Source organism: Triplophysa rosa, linkage group LG11 (genome assembly GCF_024868665.1).
Source record: "Triplophysa rosa linkage group LG11, Trosa_1v2, whole genome shotgun sequence".
NCBI lineage: Eukaryota > Metazoa > Chordata > Actinopteri > Cypriniformes > Nemacheilidae > Triplophysa > Triplophysa rosa.
In genome coordinates, this window is record NC_079900.1 from 12,197,932 (window position 1) to 12,219,956 (window position 22,025).

At 38.1% G+C, this 22,025-nt stretch overlaps 1 protein-coding gene across 3 annotated transcripts in view; it reads right to left on the reverse strand.

Annotated features, from left to right (window-relative positions):
- The window catches only part of kcnh6a (potassium voltage-gated channel, subfamily H (eag-related), member 6a), a 30,708-nt gene that overhangs the window by 2,416 nt on the left and 6,267 nt on the right, over positions 1-22,025 (reverse strand). Inside the window, exons 3-15 of one of the 3 annotated variants that reach the window (XM_057345164.1) lie at positions 21,740-21,889; positions 21,185-21,288; positions 20,853-21,105; positions 16,512-16,714; positions 5,866-6,291; positions 4,789-5,206; positions 4,458-4,657; positions 3,896-4,148; positions 2,447-2,640; positions 2,097-2,193; positions 1,685-1,978; positions 635-818; positions 119-320 (exon numbers count right to left, since the gene is read on the reverse strand). In XM_057345164.1, the coding sequence (XP_057201147.1) occupies positions 119-320; positions 635-818; positions 1,685-1,978; positions 2,097-2,193; positions 2,447-2,640; positions 3,896-4,148; positions 4,458-4,657; positions 4,789-5,206; positions 5,866-6,291; positions 16,512-16,714; positions 20,853-21,105; positions 21,185-21,288; positions 21,740-21,889 (2,978 nt within the window). Of the gene's footprint in view, positions 1-118; positions 321-634; positions 822-1,684; positions 1,979-2,096; positions 2,194-2,446; positions 2,641-3,895; positions 4,149-4,457; positions 4,658-4,788; positions 5,207-5,865; positions 6,292-16,511; positions 16,715-20,852; positions 21,106-21,184; positions 21,289-21,739; positions 21,890-22,025 lie in introns of those variants that run through there. The other 2 variants (XM_057345163.1, XM_057345165.1) reach the window with 2 other exon arrangements.

A 22,025-nucleotide genomic window follows, 5' to 3' on the forward strand; every position in this document is an offset into this window, starting at 1 on the left:
GTCTGTTTCCTCACACCATCAACAGTTCATTTAATGCAAGGTGTAATTTCCATTACAGCTTATTTTTACATAAATAATATCAACCCCTCCCTGTGTTATTGATGACATCACAACCTACCTTACCAGGTGATGATGGGGTGTCAGTGATTTGTACAGAGGGAGGGATGTTGTGGGGTGTTGTGGTGTATAAGCCGGTGGGGTGAGCTGGGTGGGCCAGTGCTTCAGGGGTTACGGCACTGTAAGCAGGGGGCACAGGTGCCATCTGTCTCTGCAGTAACTGCAGGATCACATTTATATCAGCTGTCATCCTGGTCTCCAGTCTTTAGAGAGGGAGAGAGATTGTGTCCACACTGTGATCAAAGTAAACTGAGGCAGAACTGTACTTTCTGACAGAATGCACTAAATACAGCGAATGTAACGTGTGAAACTACATTTCTGTACTCTTTCTTTTTCCTAACCATTTAATGTTAATTATACACTTAATATTTTGTATAGATTTATGTATATATGTATTTGTTTTATTAACATGCAGAGGTTTACATGATGGGTTTATTATCCATATATTAACATGCAGAGGTCTACATGATGGGTTTATTATCCATATTTTGTTTTTTTAGCTGGTCTGCATTCTGACCTGTTGAGCTGTGACTGTAATAGTTCCAGGCGGGCCTGCAGTTGGCTCGGTCTTTCAGGATCAGCACAGGCGCTGTGATGGTGATAGCAGGCTTGTCCTGCAGACGGATGTCTCTGACTCTCTGAGTACTGACTGGCCCTACGGTCAGCCAAATAGCCGTATAATCCAGACACATTGAGAGGTGCTGCTGTATAGACGAAGAATGAGTAAGAAAAGAAGAAGATCAATTAACTAATATATAAATATTATACGTTTTTATTTTTGGGAGTGAATTAGTACCTAATTCACAGTCACTAAAAATAGCACATTTAAAAGATTTATACAATTTAGATTAGCTGCCCAAAATGATCATTGCCCAAAGTGATAGTTCACCCAAAAAATTGAATTCTGTCACTCATTTACTCCACTTTACCCTCTTGTTATTTCAAATATGCATGACTGACTTTCTTCTGCAGAATACAAAAGAAGATATTTTGAAGATTGTTGTTAACTGGCACCCATTGACTTGCATTGGTTTTGTGTCCATACAGTAGAAGTGAATCATCAATCTTCTTTTGTGTTTTGTGGAAGAAAGAAAATCATACAGGTTTGGAATGACAACAGGGTGAGTAAATGATGACAGAATTTTCATTTTTGGGTTGACTATCACTAAGTTAAAGGGACAGTCCACCCAAAAATGATTATTCTTTTCACTTACTCAATCTCATGTCATTCCAAACCTGTATGACTTACTTTCTTCTGCGGAACACAGTTTCAGAAGATATTTTGAAGAACTTTGGACCCCAAACAACATTGGCCCCCATTGATTTCCATTGTATGGACACAAAAGACTTTTCTTAAAATATCGTATTTTACGTTCAACAGAAGAAAGTCTAAATTAAATTAAAAATTTAACCCCTTTAAAGCAGCAGTACAATTAATAACTGAAAATATAACAATTATGTAGATAATAGTAAAAAAACGAACAGGGGCCGAATATTAATTTATAAACTCACTTCTGAGTACAAAGCTCAATTGCATACTATACTATAATGATCCTTATGTTGCTACCTGTGTATGGATGTGTCCGTCCCAATGGTCCCGCCGTGCCAGAAGTTGTGCTATTACTGGGGGGCAGAAGGCTGACAGCAGAAGGGGAGAAATCTTGCATCTCTGATCCAGGAGAGTACATATCTCCTCTGCCAGATACCAGGAGCTTCATATCCTCCTCACTGGACAGGGAGGCAGCACTGGTATTGCTACATAACTCATCCCAGTGTGAGAGTGGTATCGCCCCCCGATGGTTCCCAACAGGGGAACACGTCTGAACCGGGTATGTGTCTATTCCTTCTCGGTCCATACCGTCTGTAAGGGGTGACAGCAGAGAGATCAAAACGGGCATGAAGGTTCTTGACTATTGTTGTGGTTTCATGTGTCCAAATTGGAGAAATGTTGAAATGATGAATTAGATGAACATCTTTACCAGGTCGATTGCGCTGAAGGGGTTTTCTTCTGTGTCTGGGTCGACGGTACCCGCACTCTGAGTCCTCGCTTGGGGTTGCATGCATGCTTCTGTCTGCCTGATACAAACAAGCTTCAGTAACTCACATAATACTGCATAAAATAGCTTAAGGTGGGTTGCTGGTCTTAGCTAGTTTATGATGGTTTGATGGATCTCCTAGCCTGGCCATGCTGGTATTTAGTTGGTTTTACTTGGTCTAGCTGGTCTCCAAAGCTGACCAGCTCATAAATCAACACAGACCAGCTAAATCAGCTTGGTCAAACAGGAGGACCGTTTATCTATAGCCTCAGGTGTGTGAAGATGTGGCTTACATCTCTTAAATTGAACGTAATCTCCAGGTTGCTCCAGAAACTGTCTGAGAAATCCGGATACATGTCCAACACTTCCAGCAGGTCGTCTCTCAAGATCTTATGCAGATCACAGTATGTCAAAGCCCTGACGTCTGCATGCGATTTCCCTGGCCGGGCATACACACTGATGGGCTCCCCAAAAATATCATTCTTTCCTGCAGAGAAAAATAAAAGGGAGATTAATGATTACAGGAGAAGAGGAACAGGGACAGAAAATATCACGTAGCTCACATGAATCTCAAGGGAGTTTAACCATAGAGGGGCTCTATAAAGCTGCACATTAAGTTGTTTGGAAACACAGGTAGCGGCTAAGAAAAGGTGGGAATGGGCTTTTATTTTTATAGAAAAACATGGCAAGAGCATTGTTATGTATTGATCTCCACATTACAATACCAAGAGCTTCAGGGACGGATTATTTGGCATGTTGATAATCAATAAGAAAGATTCGACAAGATAGCACATGAATGTCGTGCACACACTAAAGTTCTGGCAGGTCACGTGAGTCTAGCTTGCATCAGCCGATCACATCAGGTGCAGCTAATCAACGTTAACCAATAGTCATACAACACATACTAGACTACGTCCTATTTATGTTGCATTTCTTTACTCCTTTTCAACTGCTTAATCGTGCTGCACTCAAAAACTCTGAAAGTCTGAAAAATGTCTGCCTGTATCTGTCGGATCATTTCATTTAATCCTGTTATGCATCATGAACTGTTCTGGTTCCCCAGGTGGGGGGGTTGGAACAGGTAGGCTGCATGGACGGGCGGAGAGTTTGCCCAGAACAGTTTCATTCCGCCAACCTTAAATATATGCTATTGTTAAATATTTGACGACAGTGGTCCTGACATAAATGCAGTGAGAGGTAACAGAGTGATGGGACATGTGTATTATTTTTCACAAAATTACTGTAACGCTGCTAAAATATGTACTTGTGTTCTACTGTTGCTGTCTAGGGAACACAGTGCCAAAAGTTGTTAGACATGCATAACTGTAAAAACATAGCAAATTTGAAAATGCATGATATTTTTGTCATTCTATCTTGCTAGAAACTAAAACAAAAATTTAACTATAACACTGAGAGTTAAAAAATGCAGAGTTCATGAGAATTTATGCAAGGTGTTATCATCCCTCCTAATTTTTGATCAAGTAAAGACTTTTTACTGTTTATCCTATCCTTTTTCTATGGTGCAGACAGTGAAAGTGGAAAGTGGAAAAAGTTACATGGGGGGTGCTGCAGTTTTGTTTAGCTTTCATGAATATGCAGTGAACAGCACTAGGCAACTGCCTGTATTGCCTATGCAAGAAGTTGCCACGGCTGTAAGCAAACAACTTCATAATTAATAGACAGTTTATGCATAAATTTGATAAAAATGAAGTAGAAAAGAAAAAAATGAGTGTTTCTCAAACCTAAGATGGCCACCACCACGTCTTCTCTGAGGATCTCTATGGAACCTCTGGAGATGAAGTATAGAGCAGTCAGAATGTCTCCGCTGTGCACTAGAGTGTCTCCGGGCGGCGCGTGAGTGGTCTTGAAACGTATGGCCAGAGCTCGCAGGCAGCCCTTACTTGCCCCCCTGAATGCCTTGCAGTTCTGCAGCAGACTGCGGTTCAGATGCAGACAGATGTCAGCCTGTAGACACTCTGGAAAGCCCTTCAACACCTGGAGCGGAAAATAACACTGCTGTTTTTTCTTCAATCTTCAATGGTCTTTATTAGATCATAACAGAGACTCCTTAGTGGAATGTGGTCAGAGTGGTTTTAGCTTGTTATTCTGTTCTAGCTTGTTTAGTTCATTGTCATTGTGCTGGTGGCTAAAACAACTCTAAAACCAACAGACCGTATAAGGTTAGACACAAGCTAATGTCAGCAAGGCTGGTTCAACCTGTCGTCATCTTTATCTGATAGGGAACTCTTTATAGATTATTTTGTAGTCCAGCAAGCATGTTTGAACAGTGTGTGTGTAACTCACCGCATTCATATCGATGCCATTAGTGTAGGACCAGGCGTGCTGAAAATACTCTTCAAGCCGTTGCCTAAGACCTCCTGGGATCTGATGGAACCTGATGAACTCCTTCACTCGTAGCATCTGAGTATGGTAGCGTGCAGTCCCTGAATACAACCTCTGAATTATAGCTGACACGTTGCCAAAGATACTGGCATACATCAGAGCTGGAAGACAGAAGATTAATTTTGTGTCAGTTAAAACGGGCATGACGCTTCCGAAAGCAACCATTTAAGGCAGTCTTCATATTACTATATTTTACATTTCATGTGAGGAACAATGTGTTCAGTGTACTCACAGCCAATCAGCATGACGCAAATGGAGAACATCTTCTCAGGGTTGGTGTTCGGAGACACGTTTCCGAATCCCACACTGGTCAGGCTACTGAAGGTAAAATACAGTGCGGTTACATATTTATCCTTGATGGAGGGGCCAGAGGAGAGATCGCTGTCGTTGTATTGCTTGCCGATCTGGTCTGCCAGGTTGTCCAGCCAGCCGATCTTCATACCTCCGATGCGCGCGAAGCTGGTGCGCTCCATGTTGCCGATGGCGTACCAGATGCACGCCAGCCAGTGAGCGATGAGCGCAAAGGTGCACATGAGGAGGAAGAGCACTGCCGCACCGTATTCAGAGTAACGGTCCAGTTTTCTCGCCACCCGCACCAATCGCAGCAGCCGTGCCGTCTTTAAAAGGCCAATCAGAGTGGTGGTTTGAGGCTGCAGGAGGAGTTTAAGAGGAAAGTGACCTGAATTAAATTATTGTCACATCGTTATTTGTAGTTTCATTTAATAAGCATGACCACTTCAATTGAAACTAAATGACACGTTCTGTTTTACTAAGCACATCACTCCTTAAGGGGACAGTTCACCCAAAAATGAAGATTCTGTCATTATTTATTCACTCCTATGTCGTTCAAAAGCTGTGGAAAACAAAAGAAGATACTTTGTCTCAGTGGATAGGTCGATATATTGGAAGTCAAATTTGTTTGGTTCACAACATTCTTCAAAATATCTTTTGTGTTCTGCAGAAGAAAGAAGTCATACAGGTGTGTTATAACATAAGTAAATGAAAGAATTTTAATTTTGGGGTGAACTATTCCTTTAAAGAACGCTTATCTTACAAATTTACATTATTTTGAATGTCACCATAAATGTAAACATGTACATGTTAAATGCTTAATAAAATGCATAAATGCTTCAAGTATGCAAACTTTCCCAAATGTTCACTGTGCAAATATCATATATACATATATAAAATTCACCTAAAAAAGTTAATCAATTCTATTTTGTGATTCGGTTATTATTCTATAAATGTAAAATATCATTGATTACTATGCAGCCTGTTTACCATATCACAGCCCTCCACTCTCTCTCACCTCATCTGAACCCGATCTGAAAATGAGCAGGTCGAATGGAATCGCAGCAACAATGTCTATGAGGAACCAGCCCTTGAAATAGTGCTGCGCTATGTGAGCTGGATTGCTGACCACCTCGTCGTTGTGATTCACGTATGTGGTCCTGAAATTGATGAGGATGTCAATAATGAACATGACATCCACCACCAGGTCCACTACATTGAGGGGGTTACAGGTGTAGCCACAGGTGCGTCTCCTCTCGTCCTCCTGCTCGTTGAGGAGGAAGGCGGCGGAGTAGGGTGTAAAGACGGCTGTGTAGAGCACCAGGAGCAAGATGATCCAGTCCCATACTGCCTTGAACGGGCTGTAGTGGAGGATGGTCCACTTGTGGATGCGTGGAGCTTGAAGTTTGTATTCGGGTAGCACATCCGCTCCGAGGGACAGAACCTGGGAGGAAAACGAACGAAAGACAAGATCAGAAATCACAAGGAGTATTTTTAAATGAATTACAATGGATGCAATGTTTAGCATGGTCCAGTTAGCCCCTCATGTTGTATGGTAACTATAATAGATGCATCTTTGCACTCCGGTACTTGAACTAAATATGCAATAACTTCTTCCACTGCACTGTTACTTGGATAGCTTCTTGTCCATAATTTATTTGCACTACTCTATATCCATTGCACTACTACTCACCATAGCCTAACTTATCATTGTATATACCCATCTGTATATTATGTTCACTGTACACACCCATCTGTAAACTACTTCATAATACTGATTTTTTTTCCTGCACTTATGCAACTACTGTATATCCTGCACTTGCTGCTATTGCACTTCTGGTTAGACAAAATTACATTTCGTTGACTTGTACTTGTACATACATGTGTAATGACAATAAAGTTGAATCTAATCTAATCTAATCTAATCTAAAGAAGCGATTCTCATTCACCAATCAATAGTAGTCGTTTATTTAAAAATAAACAGTATTTTTAAGTAATATAAATCACAGATACGATGATGTTTTGCAAGTTTCTATCATTTATCTTTTGTAGATTGCATACTTCTGTGAACAACTGCCATTTAGATGAACAATTAAAGTCTTAAGTTAAAAATTTCAAATAATTTCAAATAAAGAAAATCCTGAGTGAAGAAAACATTGTGACAATGTTTAAACCACATATCACAGGAAGACCTTATCATGACATCTTGTTTTGCAATCGAGCAGCAGCATCATTCAGCCCCAAAATCAAATGCAAACGCATCTGTACAAGCAAACACACCCACTTCAAAGTGGAACATTTGAGTAACGGCAGAAAATATCAGAGGATACCACAGCATAACATTTGACCATATCTTGCATTGCATTTTACAGTAAAAAGCTTTGTACTGTAGTATCTGATTTTAACCCAGAGAGCAAGCTTAAGAGATGTATAGAGATGCATAGGAGGGACATGACTGAGATTTAGCCAAACATAAGGATGAACTGTAAAACTCAAATAATTTTCATTCTGCATAACAAAAGGATATCAATAGAAAATCAATAATCAATTGAAATCAATGAATATTCATTTCATTTACAAACCACCAAACCAAACTTCATTCATCTTCCCTGTAACTGTCCATGGAGCAATAGCTCTTCTTTGCGAATATTAACTTCAAGAGGAAAGACTGAAATATACAAAACTGCTGGTTGGGATTACATTCCAATAAAAAAATTTCAAATCGGGAATGAAATATGACAGTAATTGACATTGAGTGCAAATTATCCAGTTTATGTACATATAAATATATAACCCTTATAATGTCTTACAATGTCTCTGAATTAACTGGAGTTTGCATTGTATTGGAGGTTTGCATTGAATTGGTGGAGGTGTTACTGTGTTGCTTTCAATTTAATTAACTTCGTCTGTCACAAAGAACAGACTCCAGCATCCCATTATCTCTCTCTGCCCTGTCACTGATCAATCACTGGACACAAGCCCAGACAACACACTAACTAGAGAGAGAATGTAAAGGAGAAAAGAAAGAAAGAAAGAAAGACAGTGCATTAAAGAAGCTTGAAAGCTCAGGGCTATACTGTATGTTGCTGCTATTTCACTGAGACCTGTTTCTCTTGTAGAGCTTCCCCAAACACAACATCACTTCTTTAATACATCATTAGCAACCAATGATCACTGCTGGCACAAATGACCATGGCAACCACTGGCTGCTATGGAAACAACAAGCTGTACACATAAATCACATGGAAAAGTTGTTATATTAAAAGTCATTTTTGGAGCTTGGAAGAAATTTCAAACACAACAGAAAGTAACAGTACATGACCATTATGATTTCAATGATTGCATTTTCCTATTACAATAACGAGCAATCTCCACCTTGTTCGTCTAAGAAGTTATGAATGATTTGATATATAGGGTGATATATGAGTAAAATGAGAACCAACCATTGGGTTTTAAATAAACCTGTTCTGAGTTGTTTTAACCCATGGCTTGGTAACGAAAACCCACCATAGGATCCTTTACTTGAAATGATTTCATTATCTCTGTTGTAAATTAGATTCCAGCTTCTGCTAATAAAAAACATGCCATTATAATGCAGGAAAGCACTGGCCGAATAAGAACTAATATACCTACCAGTCATTCAAGCTGAAACCATATTCATAAAATCATAGCGTACATTTATAAATAAAGCATTTGTATGTGCATCTTTATTAAGATGCAGTGTCCAGAGTGTTGTAGTCTGCACTAACCGGTACGACAATGAGAGCCTTCGTGTCCAGAATGTCCAAGGCATCATGCACACAACATCCAAAACTGTCTTCACAAAGCCAAGAAACTCCCCAGTCTCTACCTTGAAACAGATGCCTCCTCACCTCAGCCATCTTTTTCACTACACAAAACCACCTGAACTAACTATTAAAGGAAAAAAGAAAAAGGGCAGTCGTGTATGAAGTCAGCTTTCTGAATCACAGTGCTGGATTGCTGACCCAAACAGGTTTAACTGGCTAATTACACTAAATTAGAGAAAAAAAGTGGCAGGGGCTTGACAGGGCGAGGGTGGGTCTGGAACATTTTTAGCAGGTCAAACCAATCGAGAGCTAAAAGCCATTAAAACACATATAACATTGTCTCCCACACACATTAGCTGTCAAAGTACATCATTAGAGGAAACATCTGACATTTCATTTATTACTTCACTGATCCTGATCCAAAAGTGGGTCTAGCTTATTATCTGAACATTCTGAGTCACGTTTCTCTTATGAAAATATACTGTTGTTCTTTCACCGTATCCATGGTATAACCATAGTATCAACTGATGTAACTATGGAATTCAGCGAATTAATGCATTCATATGAAAAGATTATAAATGATTATATGAAAAGATTATTAGAGTAGTGAAAACTCATAAAACTAGTATATTAGTATGGTACATTACAATAGTAGTGAGTCATTAAGCAGATGCTTTTATTCAAAGCGACTTACAAATGAGGGAGCATTTAACATTTTGCCTTTTAAGCCACCATAGTATACTGTACTACAAAAAATTACAAGCTAGAAGTGAAAAGCATAAGAAAAGAGGTGTTTTAAATAGTATTAGTGCAATACTACTATGGTAAAACTGTGGTGAACCCTGTTATTATTATTCCCCTCTCTTTCTCTATATTTTCTCCTCTCTTTCATTATCTACCACATGCAAAGAAGTTCAGTCAAAAGAAGTTCAGTCTAGTTCTCTACCACATGCAAAGAAATTCAGTCAAAATCTACTATGCCTCCATGAATTGCACAGCAACACCTGATGTGCAAATGTGAGACGTTTTCATATTTATTTGCATTGTAAAAATGTCTTAAATCTATTTCCACATGTCTACGAGTTTGATGTGACTATGTTATTGTCTGTGTAGAGAAATCATTCAAAGTTAGTTGAACACGTGACCCTTTTAAAAAGCATCGATTAGTTAAAAATGTGTCCTTTCTGCTGTGTGGGTCTTTCCTGACATCACACGCAGACAAACTGCTCAATTTTACTGTGACCTCATAAACAGGAAGTGATCCTGAAAGGATTTATGTGAGAAACTTTATCTGCACTGGAGTCACACAATCTTACGCTATACAGTCTACAAAATATAAATAAATACGTCCTTACTGTACGTATCCATTTTAAAGGACAAAAAAGCACTTCATTTGAGATGGATACATTTTGTGAACATTAAAACTTCATTGTTTAGGTAAAACCTTTGTAAACACACACACAATTTCCCACAAACATACTGTGTGAATGCACATTTAAATCCATGTGCTGGTGAAGTCCTAATGACCACAGCACATGCACACACACACACACACACACACGAAATCACTGGAGCGGGATATCTCTGCTTATTGATATAATCTAACACTGTGTTTCATAATGACGGAACTATAGGCAAATCTATTCTCACTGGCTGCACGCTGACCAAGCCACAAACTCAAAGATAGCAGAACACAAAGTCACACAAATATACAAATGTGAAACACAAAACTTTATATTATACAGCTAAGGTCATTGTAACATTTCCATGACATGTGTTTTATGGTAGGGTGTGTTCTTTGTACTAAAAGAATCAAATAAAAAATAAAAAATGTGACACTGCACCTTAACATGCAAAACAAAAACAAAAAAGAAAGAAAAACAAAGTGAAACAGAGAAGGGATGCATTCGCATGCTACAATAAATGAAACAAAAGAAAAAGGCAGTGAATGATGATTTTTTATGTAAAGCAAAACAAAGAGAAGCCACTATAACAAACAAAATGTTTTTAAGATAAACCATAAAACAAACAAACAAAAATAAAAGGATTTGACATCAAACAAAAGAAAAAGGAAACATGAGTTGTTTTAGTCAGGATGTGTCATGTGTGTAAGTCACAACAGATCAACACTGAAACAACATTAACAATGATCTATACTGTAAGTGTGGCATCAGCTGTCACTCAAATCCATCAAGGTCCTGACCCATTTATTTCTCGGTCAGGTGTGGGAGTTGAAAAATCAGAGAGAGTGAACGAGAAGCACAAAGAAGCGGAGCAATGGGACGAGAAGCTGTATAAGAAGAAGATAAATAATGAGGAGATAAATAAAGGTCAAACTTACCGGCTTAAGTGTCTGTTTCATGCTCATGGTGGCACTCTGTTAGTGGAGCTGAGACAGGGAAATACAGAGCACTGACAGAGGGAAACACGCCCTTTTCCCTCATACTGTACACACACACATATACTGATAAAGGTGTGGAAGGGAGGCCATCACATTTGCATAATTATTCGGCTACTGTATGTGGACTAGGGCTGCTCGATTATGACAAAAATCATAATCGCCAATATAATGGCCAATATTGAAATCCCGATTATTTAACACGATTACTCATTAACCTTTAAAACAACATAGAAAAATAAAAAACTCGGCTTTTAAACTCTGAATTGAACTGAAAAATAAATGTTAAGAAATGGAAAGGGTGCGTTTTGGATTTATACTACAAGAAAAGAGAGGATCCTTGCAAAATGGAATGCGGCACAATAATCGTTTTACCTCGATTATTTCGTTTTCGTAATTGATGAAGGCCAAAATTGTCGAATACGATCAATATTCAATTAATTGCACAGCTTTGATGTGGACACACAAGGTTGTTATCGCTGTATGATGCCCATGAGATATACTACTGCATCATACATGCTAAACTGTATTATCTCATGATTTGTAGTACATTACTTGAATGCAGGCACTGCTAAAGCAGTAATACCGTAAAATCTTTCTTCTATGTAGAGACAGAATTGTTCTAATTGTAGCCTTTCACAGTCTGGCAGATCCACATGTGCAAGCTAAACTTAACAGACAGGTATATTCTGGGATGTTGCTCCTACGGCTTGAGTTGAGATCAATTTATGCAATTACCTTACTGGCACAGTAGGCTCAATTTTTATGTCTGTTAGATAAAGAAAAAAAATTAAAATCTAAAAAGAAGAATAATTTTTAAAAATCTAATATAATACATTAACATCAATTAAAAATTAAATACAAATTATGGCATAGCTTATATAATTTGGTCTTGGAGAAAGTTGATAAAAAGTTCTAATTAAAGTATCTGACTTTTGATTTCATATTTTGGTATCTGAGCACAGTTTGAGATTTTTTTTAAACTCAAGGAGACACATAAAAAACATTTAAAAATATTCTATAGCGATTCCGCTCAGCTATTTCTAAAAGCTATTTCAAATATTTAAAACTATGTAAAGCTACAACAACTTACACTGACTTATTCACTTTTAAAGGGACAGGTCACCCAAAAATGAAAATTCTGTCATGAATTACTCAATCTCAGATTGTTCCAAACCTGTTTAAATGTCTTTGTTCTGTTAAACACAAAGATATTCAGAAAACATTGGCAACTGACATTTCTGGGACATCATTGGCTACCATAATAGAAAAAAAATAATTGTAGTCAAAGGTGCCCCAGAACAGTTTGTTTTCCTAAACTCTTCAAAATATCTCATTTTGTGTTCAACAAAACAAATTATATATATATATAGGCCTACAATATTTTTTTCCTACTATGATAGTCAATGGTGCCTCGGAAGTCTCAGTTGCTAACGTTCTTCCAAATATCTTTCTTTGTGTTTACCCAAACGAAGAAATGTATACAGGTTTGGAACAACTTGAGGGTGAGTAATTCATGACAGAATTTTCATTTTTGGGTGAACTATCCCTTCAAAGATTAGTATTCACTTTCAAAGTATTAATTTCCATTACATTTTGAGATCTGGAAATCCCACTCTGAAAACTACTGAACTTTCCAGATCGTGGAAATCCTTTTCACTTTCATCATTCTTCGATAAGCTATTGCTCTTTAAAACACTTGTCTGACTGGTCTACAAATCAAAGCCCGGTCACATAACTAGATACGTCATGCTTTGCAGACAAATCAATGGTTAAAAAGATCAATGCAGATGATTATTTCCCTTCTTGCTTAGTGTCAAATCGAAGTCCAATTATCAAGCCAGGAATTGCCTGCCACAGTTCTACCACAGAACATAACGCTTCAGCCACAACCCCCAAAACACTATCCATTACTAAACATTACCATAATATTACCACAAAATCTCTTCTGGTCAACCAGCTGCACACTGAATAGTGCTTAAATGTACAGTTTCAGCAACACAAGCAGTAAAATAAAGTAGATGGGTTCTTTACACAGGTATAAATGAAAGAAAACAACAGAGAGGGAGAAAGATGGAGAGAGAGAGAGAGAGAGAGAGAGAGAGAGAGAGAGAGAGAGAGAGAGAGAGAGAGAGAGAGAGCGAGAGAAAGTAAATGTGCATTGCCTGATGTGTATGTCTGTAGAGAAAGGGAGTTTCTGTGACCTCTGTTGTTACTGACCTCTACATCCATTAGCCCCAGAGGCCAAGGTCACCAGCAGAGAGAGACACACACACACACACACACCATGGGGACAGTCCATAGGCGTAATGATTTTTATAATGTTCAACCTGTATATTTTATACTCTACACCTAAACCTAAAGATCATAGAAAACTTTTTGCATTTTTAGATTTTCAAATAATAATGTTCTGCACGATTTATAAGTGCCCATGGGGACCTCAATTTTGGTCCCCACGGTGACACGAGTCCCCACACACACAATACACATGCTCATGTACTTAGTGAAAAACTGTAACCAAGAACCAATGTGTAGCCAACACCTTGTACCTTTACAAGGACACAGCCCAAAAGTCCATGTAAACACAACCCTCATTTTAATTTAATGCAATTTTGTGAATTTAAATCTATAAATCAGATATTTTAATTAAGTAATAAACGTATAAATTGTAAACACTTACATTTTTTTTACATTTTAGAAAAGGACAGCTAGAGTAAGAAGAGGCGGTAAAAACATAAGAACTCATGACAGAAAAGTGAAGCTAAACAAACAATTAATCTACACCTTTAATTCAATTCAATTCAGTGTTAATTTCGTTAACGAAAACTATGACGAAAAGTATTCGTTAACGACATGTTTTCACTGACGAAAACGAGACGATAACTAAATAAAAATGAATGCATTATAACGAAAACTGTAATAAAAATATACTGACATTTTCGTCAACTAATAAAAACGAGACGAAAATATTCTTGTCCCACCTGGCGGACATCAGATTGCGCGCATGTGCTGCTTATCTCATATAAACGGCAGAGAGAAGTCTCTGGGAGAAGGGGAAGCACATACATGTATTCTGTGTCTCCACGTGGGTTACAAAGCGTCTTATTTTCCTTCACGATCGCCGGTAAAACGCCGCAAACTTGAAGCGCGACTGCAGGCGAGTCACCCCGAAACACATTATGAAGGCAAGCTCAAGTGTTTTTATATGCGCCTATGTTAACTTAACACGATCTGCTGCATAACGTGAAATGCAACAAAGTCAGCCAAAAGAAACCAGCGCTGTCCTCTACTGATTATAGAAGTGATGAAGTGAGTCGAACTGTACATTCCAACCAAGTATGTAACATGTTTGCATGACTAAAGAAATGTAATACAATTTATATAATATGTCTTTTGAAAGCTATTTCTGATTCATTGCTGTCTCAAGCAAAGACAGTGCAGCGCTTACTTCAAAGAAGCATGCCATGAGCCAATAGCCTTTGAGTGTGAGCCCTGTCAGAGCGTTTCATTGGTTGAATGAACACGCCCAACTTAACGAGTCAATTGAGTCAAATGGGACTGAATGAACTGGAACATGTCGTTCATGGTCTAATACTCTGCGTTCCAACAATGCATATCTAGTTACTGAACTTTTCTGAAAAATAAAGGTAATGACCTGGTTTAATTTTTATTCTAAGGTGAAGTAAATTATGTCAAAACAGTTGAATCTTTGTATGGAACATTTAATTACACCAAGTAAATGATTTAAACCATTTAGATTTTAGTAGACTAAATATAATGTATATTTATTCGACTAAAATGTTTTTCATATTTCGTCGACTAAAACTAGACTAAAACTAAAATGATGGGGTTGACTAAAATGTGACTAAAACTAAATTGCATTTTCGTCAAAAGACTATGACTAAAACTAAATCAAAATTTGCTGTCAAAATTAACACTGATTCAATTCAATTTTATTTATATAGCGCTTTTCACAATGTGCATTGTTCCAAAGCAGCTTTACAGGAGAAAATAAGAAAAACTGAAAAACACAAAAAAGGTAAGAAACAGCACAGTGCATGGTGTTTATAGAACAAGCAAGATCATTCTAGTAAATAATATCTAATAAATGCAGTCTCCCGGTGGTTTATTTAGCATATTTTGCATTAAGTGAATGCTTGGCTGAAAAGATGTGTCTTTAATCTAGATTTAAATTGGGAGAGTGTGTCTGACCCTCGAATAGTATCGGGAAGGCTATTCCAGAGTTTACGTGCTACGTATGAGAAAGCTCCACCCCCTTTGGTGGATTTAGTTATTCTAGGTGTTATCAAAGGTCTGGAGTTTTGAGATCTTAGAGATCTTTTAACATCCTATCCTTAACAGACAAAATCTTAAACGCTCTGTCATTTGTAAGACACTCTAGATAAAAGCATCCTCTAAATGAATAAATGTAAATTAAAAAACAATATCACGCACGCACGCACGCACGCACGCACACACACACACACACACACACACACACACAAGCACTGGAATGTGGAAGCTTAGATCAGCAGTAGATTTGTCAGCATTATTGATTTTTCCACTGGTAGGAAAACACACAGTCTCCCATGTGTGTTCATGAAAAGTGACGTCACCAATACAATCTCATTCTTTCACGCTTTCTTCTCTCTGTTGCACAGCAGCATTCATTTTATCTATTGCTCTCATCACTCCTTAACACACTGAAAACAATCATAAACAGAATATCCCCTGAGCTTATGAGCAAACATATATACACATATATAATTCAAAAGCCACTTTGTGCAAGTCACTTTAATAATGTACATAATCTAAATGAACTCACACACTTAAACACATAAATATGTGGTTCTGTATATTCTTGTCGAATAAACACACATAAACCCCCAAAGCAGTAAAGTGTGTCCGTTTGTGTCTGTACACACACTCTGTCCGCTCCATAAACATCTGTATAAGCACTGCCTGCGTCGGCACAGGAGTCTATGTAGGTCACTAACTACTAGTGTGGACATGTTACAAAATACTAAATCAAGTAGATGTCATCATGCTTCAACCTTTTCATTGGCAGCTAACTGGTAAACCTTTTCAGTCAGTGATCCAGTCCAGAAGTTTATTTACATTGCATGAAAAACAGCGTGGCGCTGTTTACTCGCAAGCTATGTCTGTATTGTTTCAGCGCCCGATTTACTTCAGCAAATGCAAATCAGGCAGAACCACAAGTCGCACAAACGACTCCAAAAAGCTGTGTGCTAAATAATAATAATTAATAATAATCTCAAATCTAGACTGTAAATGCTACTGACCGTTCAAAACATATGCGTACAGGAAACGCACGGCTTTGTGTACATGACACAATAATCTGAGATGATAATACCTTCAGGTCCCACTAAGGAATACAGAGAACAATATGTTGCTCCTGTCTGAATGAAAATGTGTTTAAAATATCCTGAAGAGCTGTCAGATTCTTTTTGAGCTTACCTGGGTGACTTGCGTGACCTTTTCCGAGACATTCTGCGAGCGATCTTTAATCTTGCTGGGTGCGATGATCTCGATCTCTGTGGGGGACGGGGGTCTGAGACGGTCGGAGCCGAATGATATCGTCACCTGAGGGATGCGTCCAATGGCCCGGTGTCGCATCAGATCTGAGTCTGAGGTGGAGTTCAGGTTATTGGGCTTTAGATCTGCGAAAGAAACATCACACCTTCCAGTCAGCCATTATGTCATGCACATGCACTTGAAACCCAGCAGTCTAAAGTGGCTTACAAAACTAATAGAACGATGAAGACATTTTGATGGGGAATATGCTTAAAGTTGCTGTGTGTGATTTTTTGGAGGATCTATTGACAGAAATGCAATATAATATACATAACTATGTCTTCAGAGGTGTATAAAGACCTTACACAATGAAGCGTTATGTTGTTTTATCTTTGAGTGAGCTATTTATGTCTACATATACTGCGCATTCCCTTACATGGAATTCGCCGTGTTGTTTCTACAGTAGCCCTAAATGGACAAACTGCTCTAAAGAGTGCGTTTCGAAAAAATCTCCTTCGCCAAAGTCGCAAAAACATGACGACATCTTAGTTCTGTGTCAGCATCCGTAGTGCTTCGAAAGGGAGGGGTGAGTGAGCCATTGGTTGCAATTCACAACCTCACTGCTAGATGCTGCTAAATTTCATACAGTGGACCTTTAAAAAGGTCATTATATTTTTGCCTCAAGAAAAAAATACAGGTTTTAAAAAACACTTCAGATTTCAATTTTTGAGTGTGAACTAATGCTTTAATAAATATCTACAATATGAGTCATCCCGACATCTGTATAGCGACAGAAATAAACTCTTTAAAGCACACACATGCATAGCGGCAGGCACGTCAGTGGTGGCCGGGGGTAATCACAGTCACACAAAAGCATTGATCAGGACTACAGCTACAGAAATAGGGCCGCCAGGCTGCCACATGTGCCCGTCTCACTGGGGGACCAACGATGTCTCATTCTAACCATCTGAGATTTCAGAATTTACCATGTATAAGTGGACTGCATTGTTATGCTCAGAACACCGAGCATTGTGCTGCTTGTTGGAGTTGTTCCATAACCGCCATTAGAACACATTACAAGCTAATTTCAAATTGTATTTATTTAAACTAATTTGTTTGTGATGTATTCAAGGATAAACAGAAACAAAAATCTCTATTTACCTTAAATGCACGTCGTGCAGTCTCTCGTGCTGTACTTGTTAAATACTAAATAAATCTCTTTATTAAGCTAGATAAGGTGAATGCTTCATAGGATGATTCAGACGAATGCACTCAAATGACAAACACATTTAACTTTCAGTGAATACAAGGTATTATCAGCATACATTTTATATTTCATGGAAGTCAAACCCATTGTGATGCTAAAGCGATGCTTCACCTATTGAGTTTCAAAAACCAAGGCAATTTTGCAAGATGTAAACAACACTGGTCCAAACACTGGCCCAGAAGCACATCACACATATGAATACGTTTTAAAGACGTTAACTAAACATTTCAATTTAGCTGTCAATGTTTAATTGTTTATATTTTTCTCCTAACGTTTGTGTAGTGTTGAAAAAATTAACAGGAAGTGCTTCCCCTACAGAAAAAAAAGCTTAAACCAGCCTAAGCTGGTTAAGCAAGCTAGTTTTAGAAAGGTTTTAGCCACTTTTTAGCTGGTCAAGCTGGTTTTAACCGGTCAGGCTTGAACCCACCACCTAAAACCAGCTGAACACTAGCCTGGTCAGGTTGGAAACCTGCTGGTCTTAGCTGGTTTAAAATGTAGCTGGTTCAAGCTGGTCCACACAGCCTGGGAAAGCTGGACAAACTGGTCTTCCAGCCTGGTAAGCTGGTGTTTAGCTGGTTTCAGCTGGTGGGTTCCAGCTTGACCAGCTAAAACCAGCTTGATCAGCTAAAAAATTGGCCAAAACCTCCTTAAAACCAGCTTGCTGCACCAGGTAAGGCTGCTACAAGATCAGCAGATTCTGTGGCCATCTTTAAGAATCGGCTGAAAACATCTCTTCCGTCAGCAACTGACTGATCAGTTCTTACTTCTATCTCTTTTCTACTCTTTCTAAAAATAAAAAAAAACACTGAGCCCTGTTACACTCAAAAAAATGAACTGTCGCTGCTGTTAGTTTTACTTAACCCATCCTTGTTCACAGTACATAAAGAATGCAAGTAACTGAATGAGTTAACTATGTTATTTATACTAAAATTTAGATCTGTCAGCTTTACAAGTGTTTGACTGGTCAACTTAACATTGTTGAGTAGAACGCAAAATTGTTGAGTTTACTTAAAATAAACAAGTTAATTCAACATGACTGGTTGAGGGGGATTTTCAGTTCCCAGCATGCTTTGCGTAAGACTGCATTTAGGCAGTAAATTTCTAAATTTAGTGTTATTTTAAGTGTTTTTCAGTAAAGATAAAGACTTGTTTGTGCTTAATGTTCATTTATATTTGAGGTTTAAAAGAGTTTGTTGTATTTTTTAGTTTTAGGGTTACCATTGTTTAGAAGAGTGGCACATATGCTTAGTCTGTGAGAGGTTAAAGCGCGCTCATGATGTCTATTGCATCATTCAATGAGCTTTAACTGTGCTAATGCCAGTGCTGAGATGCCTCTCATCTGATTTGTTCATTGTGTTTTGACTTACATGTAGTAAGTCTGTATATAGTATGACAACAAAAAGTACCATTGAGAAGGAAAAATACTTAGTCCAATTAACTTAAAATTACTGGTACAATGGAATGGTTTGGATTTACTCAAAAAAGTTTAGTCAACATTACTTAAATTTATTTTGTTCATACAATTTAAGTGTTATTTGTTCAAATTACTTAAATTTATTTTGTTCATACAACATAAGTGTTATTTGTTCAAATTACTTAATATTGTTGCGTGGAACCACTTGATGCAGCTTTTTTAAGTAAATTCAACAAATCAATGTTTTGAGTGTAGGCTTTGTGAGACCAGTTTTATTGCACGTATGCTTTTTGTTGTCCTTATGTTGTTCCAATTACTTCCATTGTTTACCTCATTTGTAAGTCACTTTGAATAAAAGTGTCTGCTAAATGACTGTAAACGTAAGGCTGGTTTTAGCTGTTTTTTTCTGTAGGGTCTGGACCAGAGGTGTAAAGAGTACCTGAAAACCATACTTGAGTAAAAGTACAGATACCTTGCAACGAAAATTACAAGTCACCAATTCCAAAATGACTTCAGTAAAAGTCTTAGAGTATCTGATTTTAACAGTACTTGAGTATTTTACTCATACTGAATGTAGGCGCAAAGCACTAGTCCTCAACACTTAAGACACATGTCAGTGAAAAACTAGAAACAGTTGATTCACGAGGAGAGCAATTGCATTTATTTTCTTAAATCATAATAAAATAATAATACAATTTACAAAAAAAATATTAAATATAAAAATTGCAACAAATCATGGCCTACACCATAACCTACGCCTATTACAAACACCCAAGTCTCATTTAAGCTCAAGTGCTCATAAGTAAACCAAACTCCTTCAAAAAGGTCTCTTCAATATAACGGATAAATAAAATAATGTTAAGTAAAATCAAAAAGTCAAAGCCTTTTTGCACTGGACATGCTGGTTTGGCCCATCGCCAGCTGCAGTCATGTCCTCATTTCACATATACACTGCCAGCGATTGACATCTACCTGATACTGCACTCGTATTCACATAAAGAAGCCATGTTGACAAGTTTTAGTAAATTAGGGCAAAATCCACAAGATTATAGTACCTTCAATGACCTGTAAATGGCAATATGAATTCTTCAGTAGCAAAAATAAACTGCTGCAAAAAAAGATAGGTGCCATGCAAAATGTAATGTGTAATTGCATTAGTCATTGCAAATGTAGTGGAGTAAAGAGTACATATACTTGTTCAAAAATGTAGTCAAATAGAGAGTAAAAGTTGCTAATATCTTAAATATTCAGTACAATTACAAAGTAGCCAAAAAGATACTTTAGTACAGTAACTAATTACATTTACTCCAATACTTTACACCACTCTGGACCAGTCTTGCAAAATGTTCTACTCCCTAGTGAAAAAGACAGCATATGCTGGTTAGGTATGTTTTGGAGCAGGGTAGCTGGTTTGAGCTGGATTAAGATGGCCATCTGCTGATCTTAAACTGGTCCTAAGCAACTAGCTCCTGCTCAGGACCAGTTTAAACCAGCACATGACCAGCTTAAACCAGCTCAAACAAGCTACCATGCATAAAAACATACCAAACCAGCATAATACTGTTTGTTTCAACAGGCTGTATACCCATTCTATTATTCTTACCGCTCCATTGGTCCCTCGTGTCATCTATGTCATGCAGTGAAGAGGCCCGGCGCAGGCTGGCCACGCTCTCTCTGGAGTGGCTGTGTTTGAGGTTAGCCACGTTGGTTTCTAACCGGTCTGTGGGCTGTGACAGTGGGGAGGAGAATCCACATGTGGAGGGGTTCTGCTGAATCAAGACCTGGGTCTCTGATTTCATGCAGCTCTCCTGAGATGCGATCTGAAGTTCCTTCAGCCTTACCTCCTCAGTAGAGGGCTGCAGGACAAACGGGAGGAGCTATAGATCAGGTGTGTGGTGAAAAATGATCATAGATGTGTATTTCACGCGCACGTACCTGTAGATAGTCTACCACCACACCCTCAAAGGGGTCTTTTGGGAGAGATGGCATGCGTTTGACACGGAGCGAGGGCATTCTCAGCCTCATGTTGCGTCTCTGACCTGATACACAAGCAAGAATATTAGATCATCTCAATAAAAGCTTGCTTTCATTGTTGAGCAAGATGTAATTAGAGAGATAAGGGGAAATTAGGGAGAAATAATTGAGTTCACATTTCATTTGATTGAGTTTGGTTTAGTATCTTGGCAACAATGAGCACCGGTGAGTGCGTGACACTGTTAAGCTGAAACTCCAAAAGAGAGATGAGAGAGAATATCAGGAGAATATTAAGAAGACTTAAAGATTCTTATGTGCTTCCATTTAATTTCACTGCTTGTCAGAAGTTAATTACAGTTAATGAGATATTAAAGATCTTCTTTTTGATTATAATAACAATTATTATAATAAACACCAACCTTGACGCCAAACACAACACTCTCTTTTGACCTTATAAGGTTGTATAACAAAAAGGGCTAGAATAGCTTTTAAACAGATAGACAGAAACACACACACCTGCCCGTAGCGCATGTGTCATGCGCTGTTTGATGCCACCTTCCTTCAGGGAGGGGTCTAAAAGCTCCTGGAAGTTTAAGATGAACATGATAACAACTCCTTCCTCATTCTTTACTGGAACAACATCCACCAAGCATGGCCGACACACTCCTGAAAGACAAAGAGAAATGATTTCCTTATATGACAACTGGATTATTTCGATTAGTGGTGCTCAAACAGGGGTATGCAAAATGACAATGGGGTACTGAGACTCTTTTTAAATTCAAGATTAAAACAACACTCAAAG